Below are 25,449 nucleotides of genomic sequence, written 5' to 3'. Positions count from 1 at the left end.
GGACGTTGATAACACTAGCCTTAGTATTGCGTTCATCTCTCTATTAGATTTTATTGGTTTTAGTCAGAATGTACATAAACCTACTCAGTGGCGTTCAGCTTTAATTTGCTTTGCAGTTGGGGTCTTGTGTGCTTTCCACACACTGAAGCTTCATAATGTCTGTGGCCCTACAAATTGGCTACCAGCTGCTCAAAATAACTTCTATCCAACAATCAAGTTAGGAAGCTGATAAGACAGCTTGTCTTTGTGTATGTTGTTTTTACTGATGAGATCCAGGCCCTTGTAAAAAGTGCAGTGTGAGGGGTTTGATACCAGTGATTTTTGTCCAGCAAATAGCAGGCAGCATAAAAAACATAATCTACCTGATATAGGGACCGTTTTGTCTTTCAAAAATAGGATAATGTAACTCTTTTGTGATCCAATTTCAGGCTTTCACATTTTCTCTCTGTTTTCAGGGGCTATAAAACCAATCATTCTTCTCCTCTGCCTTTGGCAGATGCAGCATGTTCCCCAGTTCCCATTTATAATCAGGGTCTGGTCTCGCTATTCCCTCCTCAAACACAATGAAGCACATCTTTTTATTTCTCACTCTGATCTCAGTGCCCTAATTTCTTGTTTTCATTCTGTGTTGTTTCTCTCACTCTGACTCTGAAGGTGCAGGGTGGCACTTTTTAACTTACCTTATTACCCGAAGTCTTCGAGAATTCACCCAACCCAGCACTTTTCGCATCGTTTCCACAGTGAGAATGAGTCAGTCGAGGTGCTTATTGACAGGACACATTTGGGAGTTTCCACAGTAAAAGACAATACACAGTGCTTCATCATGTGATTCTCAATAATGTTCAATTATTATTATTATCAACCAGTACTACGAAATTTACAGTACAATCCCTTAAAGTTCATAAATAATTTAACATTAAAAGCATCAAAAAGAATAGGCTAGACCTTTTAAAGACACATTTAAAACAACAAGCTTACACACCAATACGCACACACACACACACACACGCACACGCACACGCTCACACACACACACACACACACACACACACACACACACACACACACACACACACACACACACACACACACACACACACACACACACACACACACACACACACACACACACACACGCACACACACACACACACGCACACACACACACCGTAGCAGCTTAAGGAGACAAAACAAAAAAAAAACAGTAGATTCCTTGAGAAAAACATTAGTGTTTGTGCAGCATCCTCACTTTCATTTGAGTATGGGTTACTTTTGTGTGTAGATGATATGTAAAATGTGTCACAATGCCTTTTTTCATGCAGTGTCAGCCACTTCTGCTTGTGTCAAGCTTTAAATAGAGTTTCCCTGGAAGTTGCAAGGGCTTTCATCTCCTGCTGGCAACAGTCCCTGTGACAGTTCTTTTTTTTTAGAGGTCTCAGTCTTTCAGTGGTCTGTCACAATACAGGTGTGTTGTCATCTGAAGCCGCCGCCTCCCACTGACAATGCAGGGCGGCCGTCACCAGCTCCTTCCTGGAGGTCAGCTGTGTGACATCTGGCAGGATAGGCTGTCTGACAGAATGGCAGGAGGTTTCTGTTTGTAGTTCAGTGTAGGTCTGATTATAGTCAGGCTCGTGTATTCGGCTATTGCAAGTCTCAAATCACACTCATCACATTATAAGTGATGGTGATGATATGAGCAGGGTTATCTGAAGAACCCTTAAAGGACTAGTTCAACATTTTCTTGCAGAGTTAGATCAGAAGCTGACAGCCAACAGTCACTTAACTTAAAACAAAGAAACACAGCAAGGGTAAAGGGGCTGTACTCATTATTGAGACCATTAATATAGCAGCAAACAAACAAATATGTTATATTTTGTTTGTTGTTTCTTCTCGTTTACTTTTTGGTCAGCCGCCGGTCACGTTCTTGTGGTCTTGTAACCTAAAAATATTTAAATTGGCAAACTTTCATTTCCAGCCTGATTGGAACAGCAATGTTAGATAGATAGATAGATAGATAGATAGATTGATAGCAAACAATAAAAAACTTGCTTTTAATACTGGTTGTACCAAGTCTTTCATCATCATTGTACAAAATCCTTAAGCAAACACAAATACACCGCCCACTTAGACACACACACACACACACACACACACACACACACACACACACACACACACACACACACACACACACACACACACACACACACACACACACACACACGCATGTGATCTCTCTTGTTTCCTCTTTGGCCTCAATATAAAGTTAGTCATTTCAGTGCACAGTTAAATGCCTTCTGCACTAATTGAATGGGCCATTTGAAAATACCCTAGACATGACAACAACCAGACCAACAGTATGACACAGTACTTGACACTCCTGGTAGGTAATATTTAAAATGATTTTGTCCGTCTATCTCTATTTTTTTTTCTTTTGGGATGAAGGTTCAGAGCAAGCTCTATTAAGTGAGTGTATTAGGAGTGATTCATGTAGCTTGCAGAAACAACATAACCAACATAAATGATTTGACAAATGTAAGATTTGAGAAAAGTAGAATTTGATGATATAACATGTTTGGAATATATGCTTCGTTTTTTTCAGCTAGATTATCCTGCTGTGATCGCTGTCATTTTTGCAGCGGGCATTGGTGGGACATTTCAATATGGATTAATTTTATCTGTGATGACATCCCCTTCTGCTGTAAGTACAAAAATAAATAAATCATGGTAAAAAATAAAGAGAGGGGGAGAGGTACTATTATGACCAGAAAACATGAGACTAACTGTACATTTGACAATTGTAGTTTATAAAGGATCTGGTGAACCAAACATGTCTGGAAAGATACAGTGTCTCCTTGGAGCAGTGGCAGGTTTCTCTCATCTGGTCCTTCACTGTGTCCATTCTGTGCATCGGGGGGTTACTGGGGTCACTGATGTCTGGTCAGCTGATCTCAAAATATGGCAGGTCATTGTACATGAACAGAAAACGTTCATTAAAGTAGCACCTCTACACACAAACAAGATTAAACTTTCAGATTCACTTTTTGTTTTTTAATGATGTCCTTAGGCTTTAACGCTCTCTGTCTCCCTGTCCCACAGAAGGCAAACCCTTTTGTTTAACAACTGTGTGGCTATAATTGGAGCTGTGTTGATGTTCTCGAGTCAAACAGCCATGTCTTTTGAGATGATCATAGTGGGACGATTTCTCTACGGCATCAATACAGGTGAACCTACTGTATGAGAAAACCCATTACGTCTCTCTTTTTACTTTATCTTCCAAAGAGATGGCTGCTCCATCACTCTTGGCTCCCCATTTAACCTTATACAGACAATCAATTTCTATTTATAAGTTCCCTCTGTCATTTGTCACTGAGTTATTGATCGTCATCGACTCTTCTCAAAATGTATGATTCCGTTGTGTACACCTCTAGGAATCGGTCTAGCAGCTCACACCATGTACATTATCGAATGCTCCCCCAAGAGGCTGCGAGGGATAGCGGGTGTGACCATCTCTGCCTTCTGTTCCTTAGGGAAGTTCAGCGGTCAGCTGCTAGGGATCAGGTGAGGTGACCGCCCTCATTGATACTGTGAGTCAAGTACGAGGTCAGGTGGTAGGTTCAAATGACAGCTCACATTTGGACAGAACTCTCTTAAAGATCAATCAGTGTTATCTGTGCAGGAGGGCAACATGGATGAAATCTTAAATCAGATGTGTATGAAGTTTTACACCATGACTGCATATGTATATTTAAATACAGTACATTTTATGTTCCTTTTAGGATTCAAACTTGTATTCTGGGTTTCTACTAGAACATATTAAGATGATTTAATGTTCCAAACACATTACTGTCTGTCTGTACCTGCATTCACCCTCTGTCTTAAATGCTCCATTTTAGCGCCTGTGTCTTTAAGGCCCCCTCACAAAAAAACACACAGTCTGCTCTGATTTTTGACCATCGTAATTAGTTACAACATTGTTATTGTCACTTCTTTTCTGTCATGTTACTGTGCTCTCAGATCTCAATAATTCACTTTGAATACAATTTTATTTATCAGAATGATAGCCTGAAAACTTTAAACAAAAACAAAAAAAAAACAAAACCCCAAATGCCCAAGTTGTAATAAACTTTTACAAAATTGGTCCCTCTAAACAAAACACTTTACCATTTAGTGTTTGTATGCATGCCATTATTTTCCACTATGAAAGCTCAATTGTTGCACAATGGTTGCCCTTGCAGTGAGTTGCTTGGTACACAGGAGAGATGGCCCTGGCTGCTTGGTTTCAATGGTGTGGCAGCGTTACTCCAGCTCTCCACTTTGCCCTTCCTGCCAGAGTCTCCCAGGTTCCTGTTGCTGTACAAAGGGGACCGCCTGTCCTGCGATAAAGGTGAGAAAAATCCTTTTTGTGCTTCACAGGATCCTTTCTGTGAATAAATCTCTTTTCAGTTCTGTTGTAATGGTCTTAAACCTGTTGCTTTGTCACCCTCCTCAAGCTCTAAGGAGGCTATGGGGCAACAAGGACCACAGCAAGGATGTGGAGGAGATGTTGAAGGAGAGAGTTGCTTTGCAGAACATTCGCAGTTGCTCAGTGATGGAGCTGCTTCAGAACCAAACAGTCCGCTGGCAAGTCCTCACCATCATCGTTGTCTCCATCACAATGCAGTTCTGTGGCATCAGCAGCGTGGGTGATATGTATTACTATGAGCACTCTTTTGCACAAAAATAGTAAATGTTCACTGCACTTTGGGTTACACTGCATTCCTTTGTGTAATCTGACATTTCAGCTCTTTTTAGGTAATGTAGAATAATGATCATTATTAGGCTTGCAAAACCTGGAACATGAGTATTAATTGCACTGGTCATCAGTATGCGTTAATATATTTGCTGTGTGAGTTGTTGATAGGAAGTTGAATATACATGTAGGACTAAATGGGTCCATGTTAATGTAAACGGTTCTTTCAGTGTTTACATTTATGAACATCAAAGTCCAAAAAGATTCGACATAAAGGTTGAAATTTTGGGAAATACACTTGAAATATTAGATGTGATGAAACATAGGCTCTAACTCTCACATCAGTCTGTTGAATATGCAGCTAAACCAAGGAACTGGTTAGCTTAGTACAAAAACTGGAAACGGGATAACCAATTGCGCTGACACCTCTAAAGGTCACTTAAAGATAGACTTTGCTGATTTAAATGGCCGCAGCATATGGAGCTCAGACAATCGGAGCTCCTCCACTGCTACGCTTTGTTGAGATTTCTGCCACGGACAGAAGCCAAACACTGTTTATAAGTGCACACTGCCCCATGATACAGAGCTGGTTTAAAAATGGAAAAGTATCCCTTCAACAAAATGTTTTAATGTAAAAAGGACAATTTAGAGTGGGTTTATGTGCTGGACCATTTACTTTTGAACAGTTATCAGTCAACCAGACTCCAGGAAGTTACTGGCCCCAGACAAGAAAAAATCTGCCACATAACACCCTATGAATAAGCATATATTATCCACAATAATATGTGGTATGTGTCATGTATTTCACCTAACTGAATTGTCTCTACTTTGATGTTTCTGTGAAAATAAGAAAAGTCCGGTTCATATTGGTCTAGTCTGTTGTCTCTAGTAGCAAACCGACCTTTGTGACATGCCTTTCCAGTACACTGTGTACAGTGTGTATTAGGCTTTTGGCATCTGGTTTAGCCTCCAAAACCATGGCTATCATCCAAGAGCTTTGGGTGGCTGTAGCATCTGCAATGATGATAAATGACAGGTTTTCAAAAAAATGCCACATATACTGTATACTGTACCTGCTGAATATCCTTTCAGATGTATAGATGTCCTTGTTGAAAAAGTCCAGGTTGTAAAACTAGTTTTCCTGTTAAGAGAAGGATGTGAATAGGTGTGAGAGCCTCCAAGTCTTCTGTCTCATCTAGTGATAGGTCTGGACTATCACTAGATGAGACAGAGGACTTCTACCTCACAAACGACAATTTGTAACCCTTCATCCTCTCTCACAACCACCATGATAGGATGCTGTCGGGGGAGGAAAGTGCCACATCACTGTGCTTCAAGGCAACCAGAGCTTCATTCATTTCTCTGTTGGCTCCAAGGAATTTTTGCACCATTGTCAGATCCCCCTTCTGCTGATTAATCTTTGTAAAGCATTTAATACAGGAATCTGTATCTAGAGTGAATGCGAATTCCAGATGCAGAAGTAAAGATTGTTTGAGAACTTATTTCTACATCTTTGGTTGTGTATGCATGCCTATTTGGAGAGTTTTAATCAATGCCATTTGATAACAGTCAGATGTGTGAGCTAAACCCAAGTTGGCATTAATGCTTCATTTCCCCCACAAAGCCCTCTTTTTCCAATCAAAGCGAATCAGACATTCAAATGAGGTTATTTCCACGCCATTTCTCCTCATTGCACTACTGCACTCAAGCCTGTTGGGCATATTAAACTCAAAACTGGCAATGTGAACATGTGTACATTTTAAATTCCAAACAGACATGTCATTAGATTCTCATTAACTTTCTTCCCTCCAGGTGTACTTTTATTCTTTTGAGGTGTTTCGTGCTGCGGGAATCCAAGAACACCAGCTACGTTATGTCACGTTGGGAACAGGGCTGTGTGAGTTGTGCACCGCTTTAGCCTGTGTAAGTCCTATTTCATTGCTACCACATCATGATTCATCTTTTTTTATGGCCTAATGCCATCAGTGAATTTTAAAAGTAAACCCTCTTTTGTTTTTCAATTACTTCTTTTTGTGATTTAGGGAAAAGAAAACTTTCTTCTGCTCTCTCAGCCGCCATCTGTGTGACACCTGTTCTAATGTATACTTAGAGCTCCCCCTTGTGGTTTACTGCTGTTCATGTGTTTTAATGTTGTAGTTAATGATTATTGAGAATACAGGCAAAAAAGCCCTGCTGTTCAGAGGATACATGGGTATGTCTGCAACACTGACCCTCCTCACCATCACTCTGTACCTGCAAGTGAGTCAGCACACTGTCTGGAGCATATGTCTGCATATTTCGATGCTTAAACATGACAAGTGCTGACTGGCAGCAACTCAGATCACTCATAAACTCAAATAATGCGACAGATCTTTTAATTGCCTTCAGAATCAGTTTTCCTGGATACGGTACTGCAACATGCTCCTCGTTTTCATCTTCATTTTACTGTTTTCCGGTGGACCAGGTACAGCTATCATTTCTCATGGATTGCCATTTTGGTTTTTGTCAAAGTGCAGTGTTTATAACCCTCCTGTGTTCTTGACCCTCAGCTGCAGTAACACCTCCTTTTGCATCGGAAATATTACCTGAGTCGTTCAAAGCAGCTGGAAACACCATTAGCCTCACTATCAACTGGACTGGCATGTTTTTCATAGGGATGACCTTCCCTTTCATAGTGGCAAGTACCTTATTATCTTGGCCAGTTCTGGCTTATGTAACTACAGGCTAGTAGATATATTCATTCATAACTATTCAGGTGAAATGCATCACTCACACTGATTTATGAATGTCCTCCAAAATGCTTCTTTTCCAGGAGAAACTGCAATCCTTTAGCTTTCTCATATTCCTGTTTTTTTGCTTCACCTCTGGACTGTATGTGAAGTTCAACGTCCCTAACATTGAGAATCTGACATCACTGGAGATTGCTGCTGAGTTTCAGAAGATGCACTGCAAAGCTGGACAGTCACAGACGACAACATTCACCAAACAAAAACTTGATGGAAACCAAACAGACGAGACCAAATTCTGATCATGTACAGAGGTCATAGGGTGTCAAACAAGGAACATTGAGCTTAAAGATTCATGTTATATCACATTGAGAAGATTTAAATTGCTCAAATGTAGCAGAAATACAAGATAAAACCCACATAGTCATACGGATTAATTATATTATGACATTTGACATTGTCAATTTTACTAAGCCGGCCATGTGAACAATGCAGCAGGATATAAATAAAGCTTTGCTGTCTTTTATGATTTGTCTTGGGATCTTCTTTGTTTTCATTGTGACATTATTTTTTGTGTGTGTTCTTATTTTAGTAGCGAACTTAAACAAAGGCTGTGTTCATCTTTGTCCTTGGTTACCAGTGGGGTTCGCATGTTTGACCTCTGGCTAAACAGATAGCGATAACAACATATTTGTGTCCGGTTGCAAAAACTTCACCATGAATTGGATCGTGTGTGCATTGTTTCAAGTTATTTATTATCATGTGCACAACATTTACAAGAAACAGTTGTTAGAAATTTAAAAATCTTGGATCTCTCGCTCCCTCTAACAATGCTCAATAAATATGTATTATATTATATATTAAAAGAAGAAAATAACACAAGTAGAGGGAAAAAATGCTAAAACATGATAGTGCTGTTCAATTATATGACTAAAATAAAAACATAACTAAACATAAATGGCAAATGTGTGTGTGTTCACCTGCTACTGTATTATTAGATAGCACTACTTTACAGTTTAATATCTTAATGTCATCATAAGATGCAGTTGGTTAGCCTACTAATGTCACTTTTATATGATGCCTGAACAAGTCCCACAACAGTCAGAAAAGCCTTCTTACATAAAACGTTACACTGCAAACTTTATATCACATAAAAGGTTCCCTTCCCAGAACACACATAAAGTTTTTGTAATAATCCAACAAGCATAACTCATCAGACATGGAGATGTAAAAAGTGAAGCCATTTAAAATAATGAACAATAAAACAGAAAATATTCTTCAATCTCCCCTAAATCACATTGAGTCTTTTCCCCTCAGGGAGATCATAAAACCTGGTTTATGCTCCACATATGTATCTTCTGTGGATGTTTTTAATGAGATGATCTGTTTGTATTTTAGGTTTTATACTTTTGATACTTTAAGGGGAGGCACTCCAGGCAAAAACATTATTTTTGTGGTCAATTTTTAGATTTTGGGCTATTTTGCTTCCTTAAAGAAAGAAAACATCCAAAACATCCACAAATTATACGTTTAGTTTATTTATTTTACTGCACTTTGTCTATTTGCTTCTGTAGGTTTCGCCTTAATTCAGTAAAAGTTAGCATTACATAATGCATAATTTGCACATTGAAACATTTCAGAAACCTTGTAATAAAATAATTGTCTTTAGTTTATTTGTTTCAGGGACCATGTACACAACTAATTGGTTACATAGTGCGAAAAGATGATTTGGGAAAGGGATCTGCAGTCCCTGGGCACACACACACACAAACACATACACACACACACACACACACACACACACACACACACACACACACACACACACACACACACACACACACACCCACACACACACACAGCATAAAATAAATGAGTATCATGGCAGTTATGCAGAAACACTGATTGATGATTAGTGCTGAATTAGTGCTGTCAAGACTGATTATTTAATATCCATGTTTGCCCTCATGTGAGAACGGACGGAAATCTGTAACATTTTTTTTTACAATGCTTGGGCGAGTTCCTTGATTACTTCATGTAAGTAATTAACTGGTGAAGGTTCATGGTGATAGCTTTTAGTTGACCTTCCTTACCCTATTCATCTGAAGTGTCTTGCAAAATGTATGCAATTTTACAATTAATATCTCCAAAAGCTGTTTTCTCAAAATTATTATTTTTTCTCACACAGTACTCTGCACCAGGAATCTCTACTTCTGTAGCACTTATACCGACGGTTTTTACAGGGAGGTATACTGTAGGTATATCTGCCATTGCCTGGTTTATATCACATTTTATTCCTAAAGACATTGATGGTTTTTCTGCGGAGTGATAAAAAGAGAAGAGCCAAAATCCCCCTTTTTAAAAAATCTTGACTCTAATACGAAATACAACAATCTTTTTGAACCTTTATCAAATGTTCAGCTTTCTAAACTGGGACCGATCCGCGCTACTTTGCATATTTAAATAATGTAAGTCATCTACTTGGGAACTTCCATGATGATATCGATTACTTAAACGTGTTGCCCTATTCACCTGTAGTGTCTCTAGCGGGCTACATGTTGCCGAAATACTTGAAGGTGAATGAATGAATGAATGATCTGAATGGTTTTTGTTTTGATGAACACAGTTTAGCTGCGGTATTGACATCCATCGGGGAACTCCTCGCTATTACGCAGGCGTGTATGCCCGGCACATGTGTGCGCCTCTGATAACACAATCTGCTCACAGCTAAATGTCTTCTAGGGACGAGTAAGCGCGTGGGTCGCTGCCGTTTGCATCACCACCACGCAAAAAGTCACAGGGAGGAGTTTCCGCCTGCGTGTACGAAATAGAGAAAAACACTATATCCACGCCTACAACGTTTGGGTAAATGAGGACATTTAAATGCCTCACCAATGAGTGTTTGCAAAAAGTGCTGAGTAGCAGACCGCAGAAGTGTTGCACATGAATTGAACTCACGAGAGTTGGACAAGAGGAGGACGCGAGATTGGATTGGACGAGAGAAGGACGCAATGGACACAGATCCCAGCATCTCCTCTGAGGAGCCCAGGGTGAAGAGAGGCTATGAGCAAATGTGAGTGAGAATGTGTGAAGTTTTTGTATTTTTTATTTTTTGGAAACCCCAACAACCTTCTACAGTACTTTTCTTGTCATTTCTGTGATTGGCCACCACACCAGATCTGGAGATGTCCTGTATTTCTTTCTACATTATTAACATTATTGGACTACATTATTATACAGTTAGTCATTAGGCTATAACAGTTATCCCACAAATCACAACTGCTTCCTGACCCTCCTCACCTGCTTCAATCCAGAATAGGATTTAAATAAATCAGCAGAAATAGCCGCCACTCTACATTATAAGCATGCTTGCATCAGAAACACTCAGAGTGATCTCAGGAGAAAGATCACCAGTAGCTCAGCAGCAGCAGCACAGCAGCAACAACACATTTACAAAACAAGAGCTTGCGGCTAAATTATTTACAGCAACCCTATATGTATGAACTGTCAGGGAGAGTTGAGACTGGGCCGTTCAGACTGGAGGTGCTGCAGATAGGGCTCTCTCTGTGTGTCAGGGTGTCACTGATAAAGAGGGGCATAGTGACACAGGAAAACCATGAACAGTTGCACCAGGCAGCAAGACAGTCTGTTACAAATATATCATCATTCATCTTTTCCTTTGCAGTCATTTGAAACAGTGACGGAGATAGTTGGGGGCAATGATAACATCTCTACCCTCCACCCAGCTCCACCCAGAAGGAAATAGGAGCTATGAGGTTTAAATGTAGCTGAATTGGTTTCTAAAAAAAGAGGCGTTAATGCAACCAAGAGGAAACCTAATAATCTTACAGAAAAGCAACAAATCTTGACTTTAAAACAACAATAAAAGTTTTCCTAACATTAGATGACGTCTTCACCTCAGGTTCGCATGAACACAACCTCTGCAGAACTAATGCAAACTGCACAAACTTCAAACTTCAATCAAATCCACCAATGGAATTTACAGTGAACCCGTGACACCGGTATACTGTAGGTCTTTTGCTGTTTTTTTTAGTCATGCATCTACAGATTTCAGCTGTGTTGTTTTGTTTGATCACAGGGTCTTCGTCAACAGAAGTCTGACACTGGAAAACATCAAATGCTATGGGTTTGACATGGACTACACGATGGCAAGTATGTGGCAGAAAGACCTTTGATGTGTAACATGTCATGTCACAGTGAAGAAGTTATGAATCTGAACTTTAACGACTTCTTTATACTATAACTTAAGGGTTTTCTTTAAACTGGCCACACAAGATTTACCGGCTTTATGCTGACGGCGCTCGTGTTTGTGTGTTTGTTTGCAGTGTATAAGTCTCCTGACTATGAGAGCCTGGGCTTTGAGCTGATAAGAGACAGAATGGTGTCTGTTGGATACCCTCATGAGCTTCTACGCTACACATACGACCCCAGCTTCCCCACACGGTTAGTTTTAAATGTACATCTGTAACTGAGAAGTCATGCAACAATTAAATAATCTGTTTATCTGACTTACTCAAACAGAAGATAACATTCAATCTGTTTTTCCTTTCTTTCTCTCTTGCCCAGGGAACACAATTTGGGAAAGATATGCTGTATATGTTATTATAGTGTATGGATGATGTTATCCACGGCCCACAGGTTTTCCCAAAATACAACTCTTTGCTTTATTTGAAAGTTTAAGGATAAACCCCTTAATTAACAAACATCAAAGTAAAAAACACTAATTCAAATTGGTGGATAATTATTCCTAAATTTGATTATAAAGACAAAATTTTGTATAAAATAAGATGAAACTAGATCTGAAACAGTTATCGAAGAGTATATATTATATTTTGATAGTAGAGTAATGTTTGTATTCTTTTCAAGCAACATGACATCAACTTGGGTTTTAGGAAATTATGATTGAATTAGTGAAGTTTCACTATTTCTGACACTTCGTAGATCAAACGATTAATCAGTTAATTGAAAAACATAATCAGTAGATTCATCAATAATGTGCTAGCTGCAGTCCTGAAATAAACACTGTGGCCTCCTACATATATGCTTCAAGCTCATGTCGATAACCTCGTTCACACCTCTTTTACTTTTTCCCCCCTCAGCGGTTTAGTGATCGACACCACATACGGGAACCTCCTGAAGGTGGATTCAAATGGGAATATTTTAGTCTGCAGTCATGGCTTCCGCTTCCTTAAAGGGTAAAGTCACAATATCTACACAATAAGGTTCAGAAATAGTTTTGAATTGTTGTTTGATCATGGACATCTCCAGGTCAGACAGAGACGGATGCACATGCAAACTTAACAATACAACAGGTTACTTTAATCAGTAAAGCCCATCTTAAAAAGCTAGAAGAAATAAAACAGAAACCTGGCATCATCAGTCCAAAGACATGCAAACTAGGGGAAATCAGGGTGCCCGCCTCTTGCCAGATGCATGCTGGGATAGGGTCTCTGTACACCTGAACACACTAAGTGGTATTAAAATGGACTGATTAGAAAACATAAAGTATATTATTGGCTTATGATGCTGATGCAAACAGTAGATAGATGTCTTGTTAAGACTTAAGACCCCTATAGTTTAGTACTTTCCCGCCCTTATGTTGGAGCAGTTTAACCAAAACCTGATCGAAATTTGTGTTCGAATGCTACTCCTTGTTGTTTATTGACAAAGAAAACACACACAGCTAATTCTGACTACAGCACGGCCATCAGCTGAGATGAGCTGACTCAGTGTGGTTTCACTTGTATTCTGGTTACAAACAACAGCAGCAGATAAACGATAAAATAACGATAAAATAAATGAGTGAGTCTAAGTAGTTTGTTTTTAATAGATTATCACAAGATTTCACATTTTATAACCCGGAAATATAAAAATTATGCACATTTGTTTGCTGCTGTGTGTTGTTTCAGTCAGTTATTTTTTTATTTGTGCGTATGTTATATTGACCCGTGTTATGTTTGTGTTCCACAGAGGAGACATTCACAACTACTACCCCAACAAGTTCATTCAAAGGGACGACACAGACCGTTTCTACATTCTTAACACTCTCTTCAATCTTTCAGGTATCAAACGCACCTGCAGAAATGTTGAATTTGACAGTTAATCTTTTGCAAGATAAAGAAATTATGAAGGTTTTTCTTTTCTTTCATTCTTTGTTTCTTCTTCACATTCTTGATTGGGTAGTGTTGTTGATTATGTATGAAGAGGATGAAAATAGTGGTTTAGTTGATACTGCACTTTCTTGGGTCGTCAGCAAAACACCTGCTAAGTGTGAAGTTGATTGGCTGAACGGTTCTTGACATATGCCAAGGACAGTCATACATGCATAATTGCACAGACAGAGATTTTCTTCCTTCATAGTTAGATGATGTTGCTACAGCGCCACGTATTGGCCAGATGGCACCAAATTTGTCACGTCCACTCAGATCTCATATCTGCACATGTCCATCAAATGTTTTTAGAATAGCACAAAGCATTCAGGAGATATGCTAGTTTTTGTAATAGAAGCACTGCCCACGGCGTTTGATCAAACTTTAATGGTCAACTGTAGCTAAACTGTATGGATCATCAAAAGATGTTCTGTATCAATATGCTGAGCGTTGCTAAAAAAATAAATAAATATATAGAACGAAAAGCGAGAAAACTGATTTGGACACAGTTCAAAATGGTAAATGATTACATTGTGTTTCTTAGACTTACAGTTCAAAAGTTACAGGCCAGAACATAAAGTTTGTTATGATAGCACCACCATCTGGCCAAACGGCATCACATCTAACAAAACACTCCCCTGGGTCAAGTGTGAAGCAGATCGGATAAACCGTTTTAGAGATATAAAGATATAGAGTCTGTAATTATCTTGTCTGCTCTCTTGTCAGAAACTTAAAAGTATAAACTGACGTGTGTTTGCATGCACCCTGCAGAAACTTACTTCTACACCTGCCTTGTGGACTTCTTCACCAGATGCACCAGATACACAAAGTGAATATAGTCATTTATTACCCTCATATATGTTTGACTGTTCATCTACGCTTCTTTTTTTTCTCATCATCCAGCCCTAAACTACTATAAATGAAGCAGTGAATTATTTGTCATACTTAACTACTCTTTCTCTGCTGTTACATTTCTCTCAGCCTCCTAAAAGGTTTCCAGCACGGGGACTTGTTTATGTCCTTCAGGAGCATGTTCCAGGATGTCCGAAGTGCAATGGACTTTATTCACGATACGGTGAATTCAATTTACAAATCTCTCTGTAAAGATGTAGAATTGTGTCCCATTGTTGCCGTGGAAAACAACACTTTGTTTCTAACTGTTAAATCTTTGTGTCGTAAAGGGAATCCTAAAGGGGCGAACTATCAAGAATTTGGACAAATACGTTATTAAAGATGTGAGTAAATTGATAAGATTATGCACCAAAATGACAAAAAATTTGTAGTTATAATAGTTGCAATATTCAACACATGAATGTGTTCTTTACAGCCAAATCTCCCCATACTCTTGACCCGCATTAAAGTCGTGGCCAAGGTCTTCCTTGCCACCAACAGTGACTACGCCTACACTGAGGTGAGCCTCTAAGAATATAGTGTACCATGGCTAAACTACAGAAGTCCTGACGGTCAAGTTAGAATAAAAATCCATATTCTAAGTCTGATCTGCTTTGTTGTTTCTCCTGTTTAAAAAAAGGTTTTGGCAGAAGAACAATTAATGTCAGATAACAGTTGTTGTAATACTCATTTCAGCCACAAGAGGCAGCACTACCCCATGTTCTAATAATGAAGGAAAAAAAGGAGTTTAGAAAGATCTTCCTGCAAAACCTTGTTTTCACCTGTTCTTAAGCCAAATAGACAAAAGAGAAAACATTTTAGATCAGACCTAGAAAATGTATCACTAGGAAGAAAAATGTCACACAGGGCTTCGGTGCTAAACATCATAGACTATATGAAAATAAAGTGGAGACGTTTAAAATGTTTTTTTCCTCATTCCTTATCAAGGCCATTATGAAATACCTGCTTGAAAATACTGCTAAGGTAAGATCATTTTAACTTTGCTTTGAATATTCAGAATGCATCCATTGAATTGAATTACATTGTGAATTTCTCATTACTCTTCATTTGTAGTCTGGAAGTTCGAAAACTTCCTGGCGCTCCTTCTTTGACCTCATCGTGGTGGACACCAGAAAGCCGCTGTTCTTCGCAGAGGGGACTGTGCTAAGACAAGTGGACACGGTATGAAAAAGTCTCCCATACAGAAGATTTAGATGTTGTGTTTGAATCAGAGCAGGTTTCAATAATACGTTGTATTTTGGGACACAGGACACAGGAAAGCTTCGGATTGGGACGTACACAGGCGACCTCCAACATGGAACTGTTTACTCTGGAGGTGAGATTTATTCATGAGTTGTTTTTCTTTAATTCTTTGTTTTCTTTTCAGAAATTCGGAAACAAGGAAATTGGAGGTTAAGAAACTCTGAGATGTCACAATACTTTTATTATGATTAATCCAAAGCTCCTTTGCTCAGCGCAGTTTGGAGAGTTTAAACTGCGGAGATGTGGATGAAAATAAAAAGAAAAGGAACCTATTTACACCCAAGTTGATTATTGATATGTCCAATTTTGGCCTATACTTTCATATTGGGTAAGTAGTTTTTCAGACAGAAACTCAATGAAATTCTGCACAGGCAAGATGGGATGGCCAGATGGGACCCCTGCGAATCTTTGAGCAGCAAACCAAACTCAAAAAGCCATTAGTGAATTTTAGGAATTTTGCTATGCTGTTGTAGTTGACTTTAAAAGGAAAAGGTTAAGGAATAACATACTGATATACTTTGCTTTCTTATTTTACAGATAATATTACTAAATAATAAACTTTATTTGTATAGCACCTTTTCATACATGATATACAGCCCAAAGTGCTTCACATTAAAAAGACACAGAATGTGTAAAATGCATAAAAACAGTAATATATGTGTCAAGTTATGTAAAATAAGATGAAAGCTAAAACCCACAGATAAAACATAAACAAGTTAAGAATAAAATACATAAAACACATCTTCACATGGATAAGACCCACTTGATACTACTATAAAAAAGAGATACTAGTACAAGTTCTGCACTGTACTATGACAAAACTAACAAATAGCAGTTCAAGTTGTGTAAAAATGACCAGGGTTAGTTTAAAGCTAAAGTGAAGGGATACGTTTTTAGCTTGCTTTTAAAAATATCTAGCGAGCTGGCCGAACGGTAGTTTGTTCCACAGCTTTGGGGCATAACTGACAAACTAATTATCTGATCTGCATCAACTAATATTGGTACAGGTAACATTTTGAGTTCCGAAACAGTGAGACACAGAGAGAATTGTATCATTGTACCCCTGGTAAATGGAAATGAAGACTGAATTGGACAGTAACATTGTTTAAAAAGGTGCTATAGAGCAAGTTTATTACTGTTTAACATGAGAAACTTTACAAATTCAGATATCAAACTATTAAACCTATTAAGTATTCAGTTGTGGTTGAATTTCACAGTTAAATATTAAGGTATGAAAATCGAATTATTTCGGCCTTTCGAATCCTCCATCAGTACGTGCGTTGTTCTGTGTGCTTGTGATGTGAATGTGTTGTTATAATTGAAACCCTCTTCAATGTGAGCTCACGTTATATTTAGAACAAATGTCTTTCTGCAGGATCTTCAGACATCATCTGTGATCTGCTGGATGTCAAAGGTAAAGACATCCTCTACGTTGGCGACCACATCTTTGGCGACATCCTCAAATCTAAGAAACGCCAGGGCTGGAAGACTTTTCTGGTTGTACCGGAGCTCAACAAGGAGCTGCAAGTGTGGGAGGAGAAGAAAAGTAAGAACAAGTAGACGATGTTGCTGTTTTATTTTGATCGTTTCAAAGTCTTGATGACTTTCTTGGTTTTTGCAGATGTGTTTGAGGAGCTGAAACGTCTTGACGCCTTCTTAGCTGAACTTTACAAGTGAGTTATTTTGTTGTTACATGATCAACAGTTATTGAATTTTTATGATGTTGATTAACACCCAAGAAATGATGGATTAATCATGAGCTCACATTGAATTATATTATATTAAATATAATCTATGATTTAGCATTTATACCCTAAGAATGTCTAATAATGTATAACATTGTACCATTAGTAAAGGCATGAGTTAAGTATACTTTTAGAAATTCATCATTTGTAAATCATTTTTAGCTTTAGATCATACAGAAATGTTTAGAAAAACTAACAAATCATGTATATTAGTGATTAAAATAGGTTTTACTCATTTATTATGAAACATTTGTCATTTGTTGATGTTTTAAAGTCCCTGTTTGAAGCGTGACATTTATGAAAGCATTTACTACGTTTTAGTAACATTGTTGCCATGACATCAGCTTTTCATTGTTGACTTTGTACGAGAACTACAACATGGTTGCATGACGCTGAATTACGTAGTTAATTGTTTTCTTTGTTGGTCGTCTGAAGGAACCTGGACAGTGACAGTCGAGAGTCTTCTGAAATCGAGACCATTCAGACGCGAGTGAAGGTGAGCTCTACGTATCTTAACGCATCCTCATTTTTTCTGTTTTTTCAGATAGTTATACAGGGGTTTCAGAAGTGGACACAATATGTCGCTCGAGATGTTTCTGTCTTGTTGCTTGGAACATTTAAGACACCGCTTCACTGTCATTAGAAATATTCAAGCGCATGCAGGAAGGTAAAGGTTTAGTTTTCCATTCAAAATCTTCCCCCCAAATCAGTACAGCAGTTAATTAGATCAATAACAACACATGAAATAATGGGACATTTGTTGTCTACTCAGCAGACATGTGACTCAAGTCAGTTGGTCCAAGTCTCAAGCAAGTCCTAAGTCTAATTTTTTTAATTATCAAGTATTGTCATGTCTCCTTTTCTCCTCAAGATAGTGCAGTATTACCTGCAGTATCCAGTCTTTACAAAGAGAAACAACAATGTCTAACTATGAGACGGGACAATATATCTGACCTGTTCAACAGACATGGCAATGAATTTCATTTGTGTTATAGTTATTGATATTCAGTGAAATAAGTGTAATCAAACAAAACAACAATTCATTTTTAGAAAAGCTTCTTACACTGAAATACGCGACACCCAGACAGTTTTAATATTTTGTATTTAAACTGAAAACATAGGATGAACATAAACAAGTCATTTGAGTCATCTTGTCTCACTTCAAGTCATGAATCTTTAACTTCCAAGTCCAACTCAAGTCTTAAGTCTTTTGTTTTCTGTCAAGTCATGGAAACTCGTGTCCACATCTTTGTTACTATTTGTAGGAAGCTCCTGATGTTGTCTCCGTGACAGGTGTGTAGGTAAAAAAAACCTTATAAACACATAATCCTGCATTCTGTCGGTTGCTTTAACTCACTTTTTATAATAACAATAATGATATATATATTTTACAGTATGGTAGTAAAGGAAGTGAAAGCAATGAACAGTGTGCGGGATTCCTTTCTTTTTGAGAATAACAATAATAATAACTTTGAGATTGCATTATTTCAACAAAAAAACAAAAAGGAGATGTCGGTTGTGCAGCAGTTGTGTTTATGATGTTTTATTACCCTCCAGTTTTTCCTGCTGATGTGGTTTGTTGTCTGTGTTTGCAGGTGCTGACCTACAGAATGGACATGTCTTACGGCCAGATGGGCAGCCTCCTGCGCAGCGGCTCCAGACAGACGCTGTTTGCCAGCCAGCTGATGCGTTATGCAGATCTGTACTCCTCCACCTTCCTCAATCTGCTGCACTACCCCTTAAATTACCTCTTCATGGCTCCCCCAGTCCTGGTTAGCCCTCGCCCTAACCCATAATTTACACCTGTTCAGAAAACAAATCTGTGTTCTTTCATAGTTCATCATGACGTCCACTTTTCATCTGTCAATCATGAACTCTTTCAGATGCCCCATGAAGCGGTGTCTCCGCATGCCTCAGAGCTCACTGTCACCAACAACATTGTCACGATGAACAGAAACTGAGGTTAATATCTTTATGATGCAGTATTCAACTTGATCTGAATTCTGTTAATGGTTACTAACATTTCTCTCTGTCGCAGTGATGGAGACAGGTGTTTCAAAAGAACACGCGACGATGCCGAAGAGGAATTTCTGTTCACTGATGAAGGTGACTGTTGGCACCTCTGCTTGTATAAAGGGTTTGTTGCAGCTATGGTGTGACTCCTTTACAGAAAACGTATTGCTCCACCTTGTGGGTATGAAGTGTTATGCCGTGAAATAAGATTTTAGGATTCAAAACAAAATAACAGACTCAGGTTTACTGTATATATGAGTGTTAATGTGTCTGTGGTGCACGTGCACATTAAGTTAGGTTTGTGAAATGGTTTTTAATTGGTAACTATGTATTTGTTGTTTTTGCAACCTCTGCTGAATCATTTCAATAAATTATTCATATTTGTTGTCATTGTTTTTTTGTTTTTTTTAAGTACAACAACTTTAAGTAACATTAACCTGTCGGTGCAGAATCTCAGCTAATATTAAAGGTCCCATATTATTCTTATTTTCAGGTTCATACTTGTGCTTTTGGTTTCTACTAGAACATGTTTTCATGCTTTAATGTTTGATTGATGTTTGAGTGTTTCTATGTCTTCTGCATCCGCGCTTCCGCCGCTTGTAACAGCATTTTTGTGATTTGATACAGTTTCTAAATACAGGCTGTATGCATTTCCCTGTGGATTGAGCCATTTTATACTTTCACAGTATGTATATAGCACCTCCACCTGCTTTATAATACATTCTTTAAAAAGACATGGAAATCTCACTTTTTACAGTATGGGACCTTTAAAGAACATGCTCACATAATCATTGTACATTATGTTTGGGGCTCCTGAAACTCACACAGACAGTTTTCATGGGGACTAGTTATTTAGTAGAAAGTAGTTCCAATTAAAACTCCAAAGTGAAGTCTGCGGATCATTCAGAGTAAAAAGGGCAATGTTTCTGGAAGGACGGATTGTTATTGTTATTGTATTTTTTTCAAATGCCACTTTTCAGCACCACAAAGATCCATCTATCCATTCCTCTCCTCTCTCTCTCCTATCTCTCTCAATGAGGAGGAGGCTGAAATTTCAGGGACAGATGATGTAAAATCTGGGAAAATGAAACCAGAACTAGAACTAGAACACCTGATTCTAATGCCGTGCTCGTTACCAAGCAGCTGAAGCTTGTCAAAAGTTTTAAAATTATTAGAATCAGGTGTGTTAGAGCAGGGAGAAACCTAAAACATGCAGGACAGTGGCCCTCCAAGAGCAGGGTGGACGCCCCTGCTTTAAGGTTTTCCTTTTGACCTGCATCTGTTCTCCACTGGATGGCAGTGTATCACCTCTGCAACAGACTCAGGTCAGATCGATCTGTGTGTGTGTGTGTGTGTGTGTGTGTGTGTGTGTGTGTGTGTGTGTGTGTGTGTGTGTGTGTGTGTGTGTGTGTGTGTGTGTGTGTGTGTGTTTGTGTTGTTTGTGAACCGGTTGAACAGTGCAAACAAGTTAAAACTGTTTTATCTGATAAAACAAGTCACCAATATTGAATATATAATATATATAAGTCACAATCAAATACAGTAAGATACGATAAAATACAGTAAAAATACATGCTCTAAAACCTCAACAATAAATACAGCAGCTCATCTACTGCCAGGTGAAACTGCTGCATGTTTTTGTGTACAACCTAATAAATACTCTTATTTTGTTCTCGCCACGGTGAAAAACACACACCTGTGTAATACTATAGCGCACACACTCTGTATCTCCCTCCTGTTCTCTCTTTTGGCTCAAACAGTCCTGCTCCCATGAGAGCTGAACCTTTATCATGAGCTGAGAGGAATGTGCTGTCTCTCTCTCTCTCTCTCTCTCTCTCTCTCTTCTTTACTGTATGATATCAGGGCTCACGTGTGATTATGTATAAGAGGAAATGATACAGTGTTCTTGCAGGGTTGAAGTGTGCTGAGTATCTCTTGTTTTCCTGCTGCGCTCCTCTACAGAGACACATCTGCCCCACATTTCCCTCTGCAGGATAACTAATACAAATATAGTCTCAGTCTCATATTTGATATTGATGTTGGCATAGCAGACATCATGATGAAGCCTTTGCCGATGTCAGGACACAGTTTAAATGTAAACTGATGGGGAAACAGAAATACACCCTGTTAGGTGCAGTGCTGAATTAAAATTAGAAAAATTAAGAAATATTTTTCATGTTCGGATTGTTCCAGCATCTATAAGGATATCTTGACATGATAACTGTTTGGGATACACTATTTATAGTCTAACTGAATTAAACATCACATGTCAATCCAAATTAGGGGCCACCCACTGCATGGATTGGCACCTCCCCTTGCAAACACATGGTTCCTAGATGATTTCATTTCCTGTATCAGTGCTATTTCAGTCGATTTGTATTTCCCTCGTCATTGTCTGCTTGTCACCTGGAGTTATTGTTACTCTTTGTTTTCTTTTTATTATTGTCATGTATTATTTTCTCACCTGTTCAAATCCTCACTTCTCCACTACCTTTTGTCACCGTGTTTAAAAATGCATAATAGTACACGAAGAACATATGCACAGTTAATGAAACAGATACTCAACAATACAAGCAATATAACAAACAAAACAGTACAAAAAGACACATTAAAATCAACAGGACAATTCCTGAAAAAAAAAAAAAAGGAATTAATGCTGGCCTATGTAGCTAGTTTTTTTTAGAAGTTTAACAAAAATGTGGTACAGATTCAGCCGTCCTGTCAGTGAGGGGGAGGCTTTTCCTCCAAACTAAAATAGTTAAAGCATGGTCCCCCTTTGTTTTGAGCCTGGACCATTACATATAATAAAGGTCCCATATTTTAAAAAGAGAGATTTCCATGTCTTTTTTATTATAAAGCAGGTCAAGGTGCTATATGAATTGTGTGAACTATCAAAACATTCAATCCACAGAGAAATGTACACAGCCTGTTTTCAGAAACTGTGCTTTGAAACAAACCGTCATGACTTATGTGCAGCGATGTCACAACTATACTATACAGTACATAGTTATAAAGGGCCATTACAGTCATTCCCCGGCTGCAATGACGAACGAGACGCCGAGAACGCAGATGCGGAAGACCTGAAAATGCTGACCAATCAGAGCAGACTGGGCTTTTTCAGGAGGGGGGGTCTTAAAGAGACAGGCGCTAAAACGGAGCGTTTCAGACAGAGTGTGAATAAAGGTATATTCAGACAGACACTATGAGGGGGAAAAAGTGTTTTTCCACATTAACGCATGTAAACATGTTCTAGAAGAAACCTCAAATACAAGTATGAACCTGAATATTAACATAATATGGTACTTTTAATTTAATCAAACTAAATTGTTGTGAGAAACTGTAGGAAATGTTTTAAATATATGTTCCAGCCCTGCTGGTACTATTTAATCTTGCTTTTAGAGTTGTAAAACTTCTAACAAACACACACACACACACACACGCGCACGCACGCACACACACACGCACACACACACACACACACAGACACACACACACACACGCACGCACACGCACACACACACAGTTTCTTACTCTCTGACCCCTCCTTCCTCTCCTTGAGACAATATACTGCACTGTGATATAAGAGCTGTCTTCTCACACAGAGCGTACCTGTACTGTTGAGCTGTGAAAAGTATCCATTTCTCTGTGCTGTTGTTTAGAGTTTCACCCACATGTCACTGCAAAAATATCTGCTTACTTTAAAATAATACAACACTCAGTCACACCTTGGATAATGATATAAACCTGGAACAGGAAGTGGATGTCACTGAACATGACTTCTGTTTAATTATATCACAGAACAAAGGACATCATAGTGATCCCAGGTGTAAATGTTAAGTTATAGGTGACAGTCGGTGTCTGCACAGCTTCCTATTTTATTAAATAATATGTATAGATGATTAGTTACTTTATTGTGGGTTTTTATTTACAATGCGGTTCAGATTTAAAACCTACTCATTTCCAAAGAAGACACCTTTTCAATTTGCAATTTTCTCCTTGAATTTCCCTTCTTTAATTTCAGAAAATGACCCTTTTCCACACTATGCTACAGTATGTACTCTTTCAGTCAACATCATTGTCCCCACTGAGCTGAGTATTCAAACTTCATGTTCTTTTTAGCTGTCATTACATCAGACAGACATATTCTAGATTTATGTAACACATTTTCCCCCAAAATGTATTAGTAATTGATGTCTTTAGAAAACAATTTCTCTAGAATTGAAAATAAAGTTGTTTGGCCATGTCTCTGTAGTGACAGCTAGCGTTGGTGTAGGTGTGAGTCTGTGTATCTGTGTGCCTGCATGGCTGTGTGTGTTTATGTGAATGTGTGAATGAACGTATATACATTTGTATGTGTCTCTGTGCATGACTGTGGGAGGGTTGGGTTCTTTTAACTTTCTTCTCCTGATTTTATTTGATGTTTCTCTTTTTCTGTACACCTCTGTGAGGCACTTTGCGATACTTTTCTGTATGAAAAGCGCCATATAAATAAAGTTTGATTTGATCAAAGCTTTGCTGCACATTACAAGTTTACAAGAGTTGATAAATGCATGGGGTTACAAAAAAAACTATTATCGAGTTTGTGGGATCAAAACTGATCTGTGAACAGTGAAACTTCACTAACAAAACTCATTCACATAACAAAACTGTGAGGATTTATATGCACTACATTTTTTGAAAAAAAAGCAAATATTTCAATGTTTGGATGTAATAATAAAGTACTAACAGTTTTACGGGGGAATACGATTCTTGGGATTTATAATTTTTTAAACACAAAAGTCAGGTGGTAATGTGTCATATTGACTATTTCCAAGTCCGATTTTTATATATCTAACAGCAAATTATCAACTGGTTTCTTTCAAACATTAAATTAAGCTTTTTTAACTTCTTTTTCTGAGAAAGCAAGAATGAGCAATGGAAAACTTGAATCATCTTTATTCAGAGAGGTGTCACAGAAGAAATAACAGCAGTATCTTTCATATGAAATGTTTCATGAGCCACAACAAAAACCATTAAAAACATACAGTTTATATATTTAACTTTGTTTATTCCATATTGACATCGCATTTTATTACGTTTTCCTTCCAACAAATTACAGTGATGTAATTATAAACTGATTATAAGTGTACTGAAAACACATGAACAGCAGGCTCGTGGACACATAACAAAATGGGAAACATTAGTTTCATGCTTAGCCGTTAGAGCAGGTTGTGTTTGATGTATTTAATGAAATGCAGATGTCATTATCTCATTAGCTTGTATTCTCTGTAGTTTTATCAGCACATGAAAAAGCTGTTAAAAAAAGCACCGCTGACATGTTGGGTTTCATTGCAGCAGGATACTTGCTGCTCTATGCAGTCAGATAACTGCAGAAGCACCACCGTCCCCCATTCCACACATTCCAGGATTTCCCAGCAAGCATTGCAAGCAAGCCTAAACAAGTCACGTTCTTTACTCAGGGAGAATTTCACACAGTCAAGTGACTGAGGTCTCCTTTTTTTGCGTTCTTTTCGGTGTGCAATCACATGAATATACTTTTAATTCTGAGTCTTCTAAAATTCAAAAGTACTCTTTAAAAGCCAGACAAACACGATAAGACTTTACAAACTGGCTCTAGTACACCACAACCATTCTTTCACCTGAAACAATGTTTTGCAGCAGTGCCGAAAAAGGCAACCTATGTTTCCTTTTTCTGTTTTTTAATAATTACTTGCGTCCTTCTGCTGCGGCTTGTAACAGCAAACTGGACTGTGGTTAAACATTTCCACCCGGAGAGGTCTGCTGACAGTCATCAAAACAAACAAACCTCTTTACTCTCTTACTTTATGGTTCAAACACGAGGCGCACACAGGAGCAGTGACACCTAATCTCAACACAGGAAGAAAGAAAGACAGAGTAGAGAAGGCAAA

General features: G+C 38.3%; 2 protein-coding genes across 2 annotated transcripts; both read left to right on the top strand.

Moving 5' to 3' along the window:
* Positions 1–2,359: 2,359 nt before the first annotated feature.
* Positions 2,360–7,760, top strand: slc2a11l (solute carrier family 2 member 11, like; the record flags this gene model as incomplete). Its single annotated transcript, XM_083930133.1, has 10 exons — positions 2,360–2,383; positions 2,603–2,701; positions 2,805–2,965; positions 3,100–3,224; positions 3,432–3,561; positions 4,239–4,387; positions 4,494–4,681; positions 6,545–6,655; positions 6,890–6,991; positions 7,545–7,760. The coding sequence occupies 10 exons, from the start codon at positions 2,360–2,362 to the stop codon at positions 7,758–7,760; spliced, it is 1,305 nt and encodes a 434-aa protein (XP_083786259.1).
* Positions 7,761–10,469: 2,709 nt separating this feature from the next.
* nt5c2l1 (5'-nucleotidase, cytosolic II, like 1) lies at positions 10,470–19,639 on the top strand (the record flags this gene model as incomplete). Its single annotated transcript, XM_083929936.1, has 18 exons — positions 10,470–10,531; positions 11,558–11,631; positions 11,805–11,922; positions 12,579–12,674; positions 13,450–13,541; positions 14,400–14,457; positions 14,610–14,703; positions 14,810–14,863; positions 14,956–15,039; positions 15,468–15,503; positions 15,594–15,701; positions 15,789–15,855; positions 17,158–17,328; positions 17,404–17,455; positions 17,963–18,023; positions 19,123–19,299; positions 19,411–19,489; positions 19,566–19,639. 17 exons carry the CDS (start codon positions 10,470–10,472, stop codon positions 19,486–19,488), a joined length of 1,482 nt encoding a protein of 493 aa, XP_083786062.1. The 3' UTR covers position 19,489; positions 19,566–19,639.
* Between the last annotated feature and the right edge of the window lie 5,810 nt (positions 19,640–25,449).

The sequence above is a fragment of the Echiichthys vipera genome (genome assembly GCF_963691815.1).
Source record: "Echiichthys vipera genome assembly, chromosome: 16".
Lineage (NCBI taxonomy): Eukaryota > Metazoa > Chordata > Actinopteri > Perciformes > Trachinidae > Echiichthys > Echiichthys vipera.
This window is presented reverse-complemented; position numbering and strand designations above follow the sequence as displayed.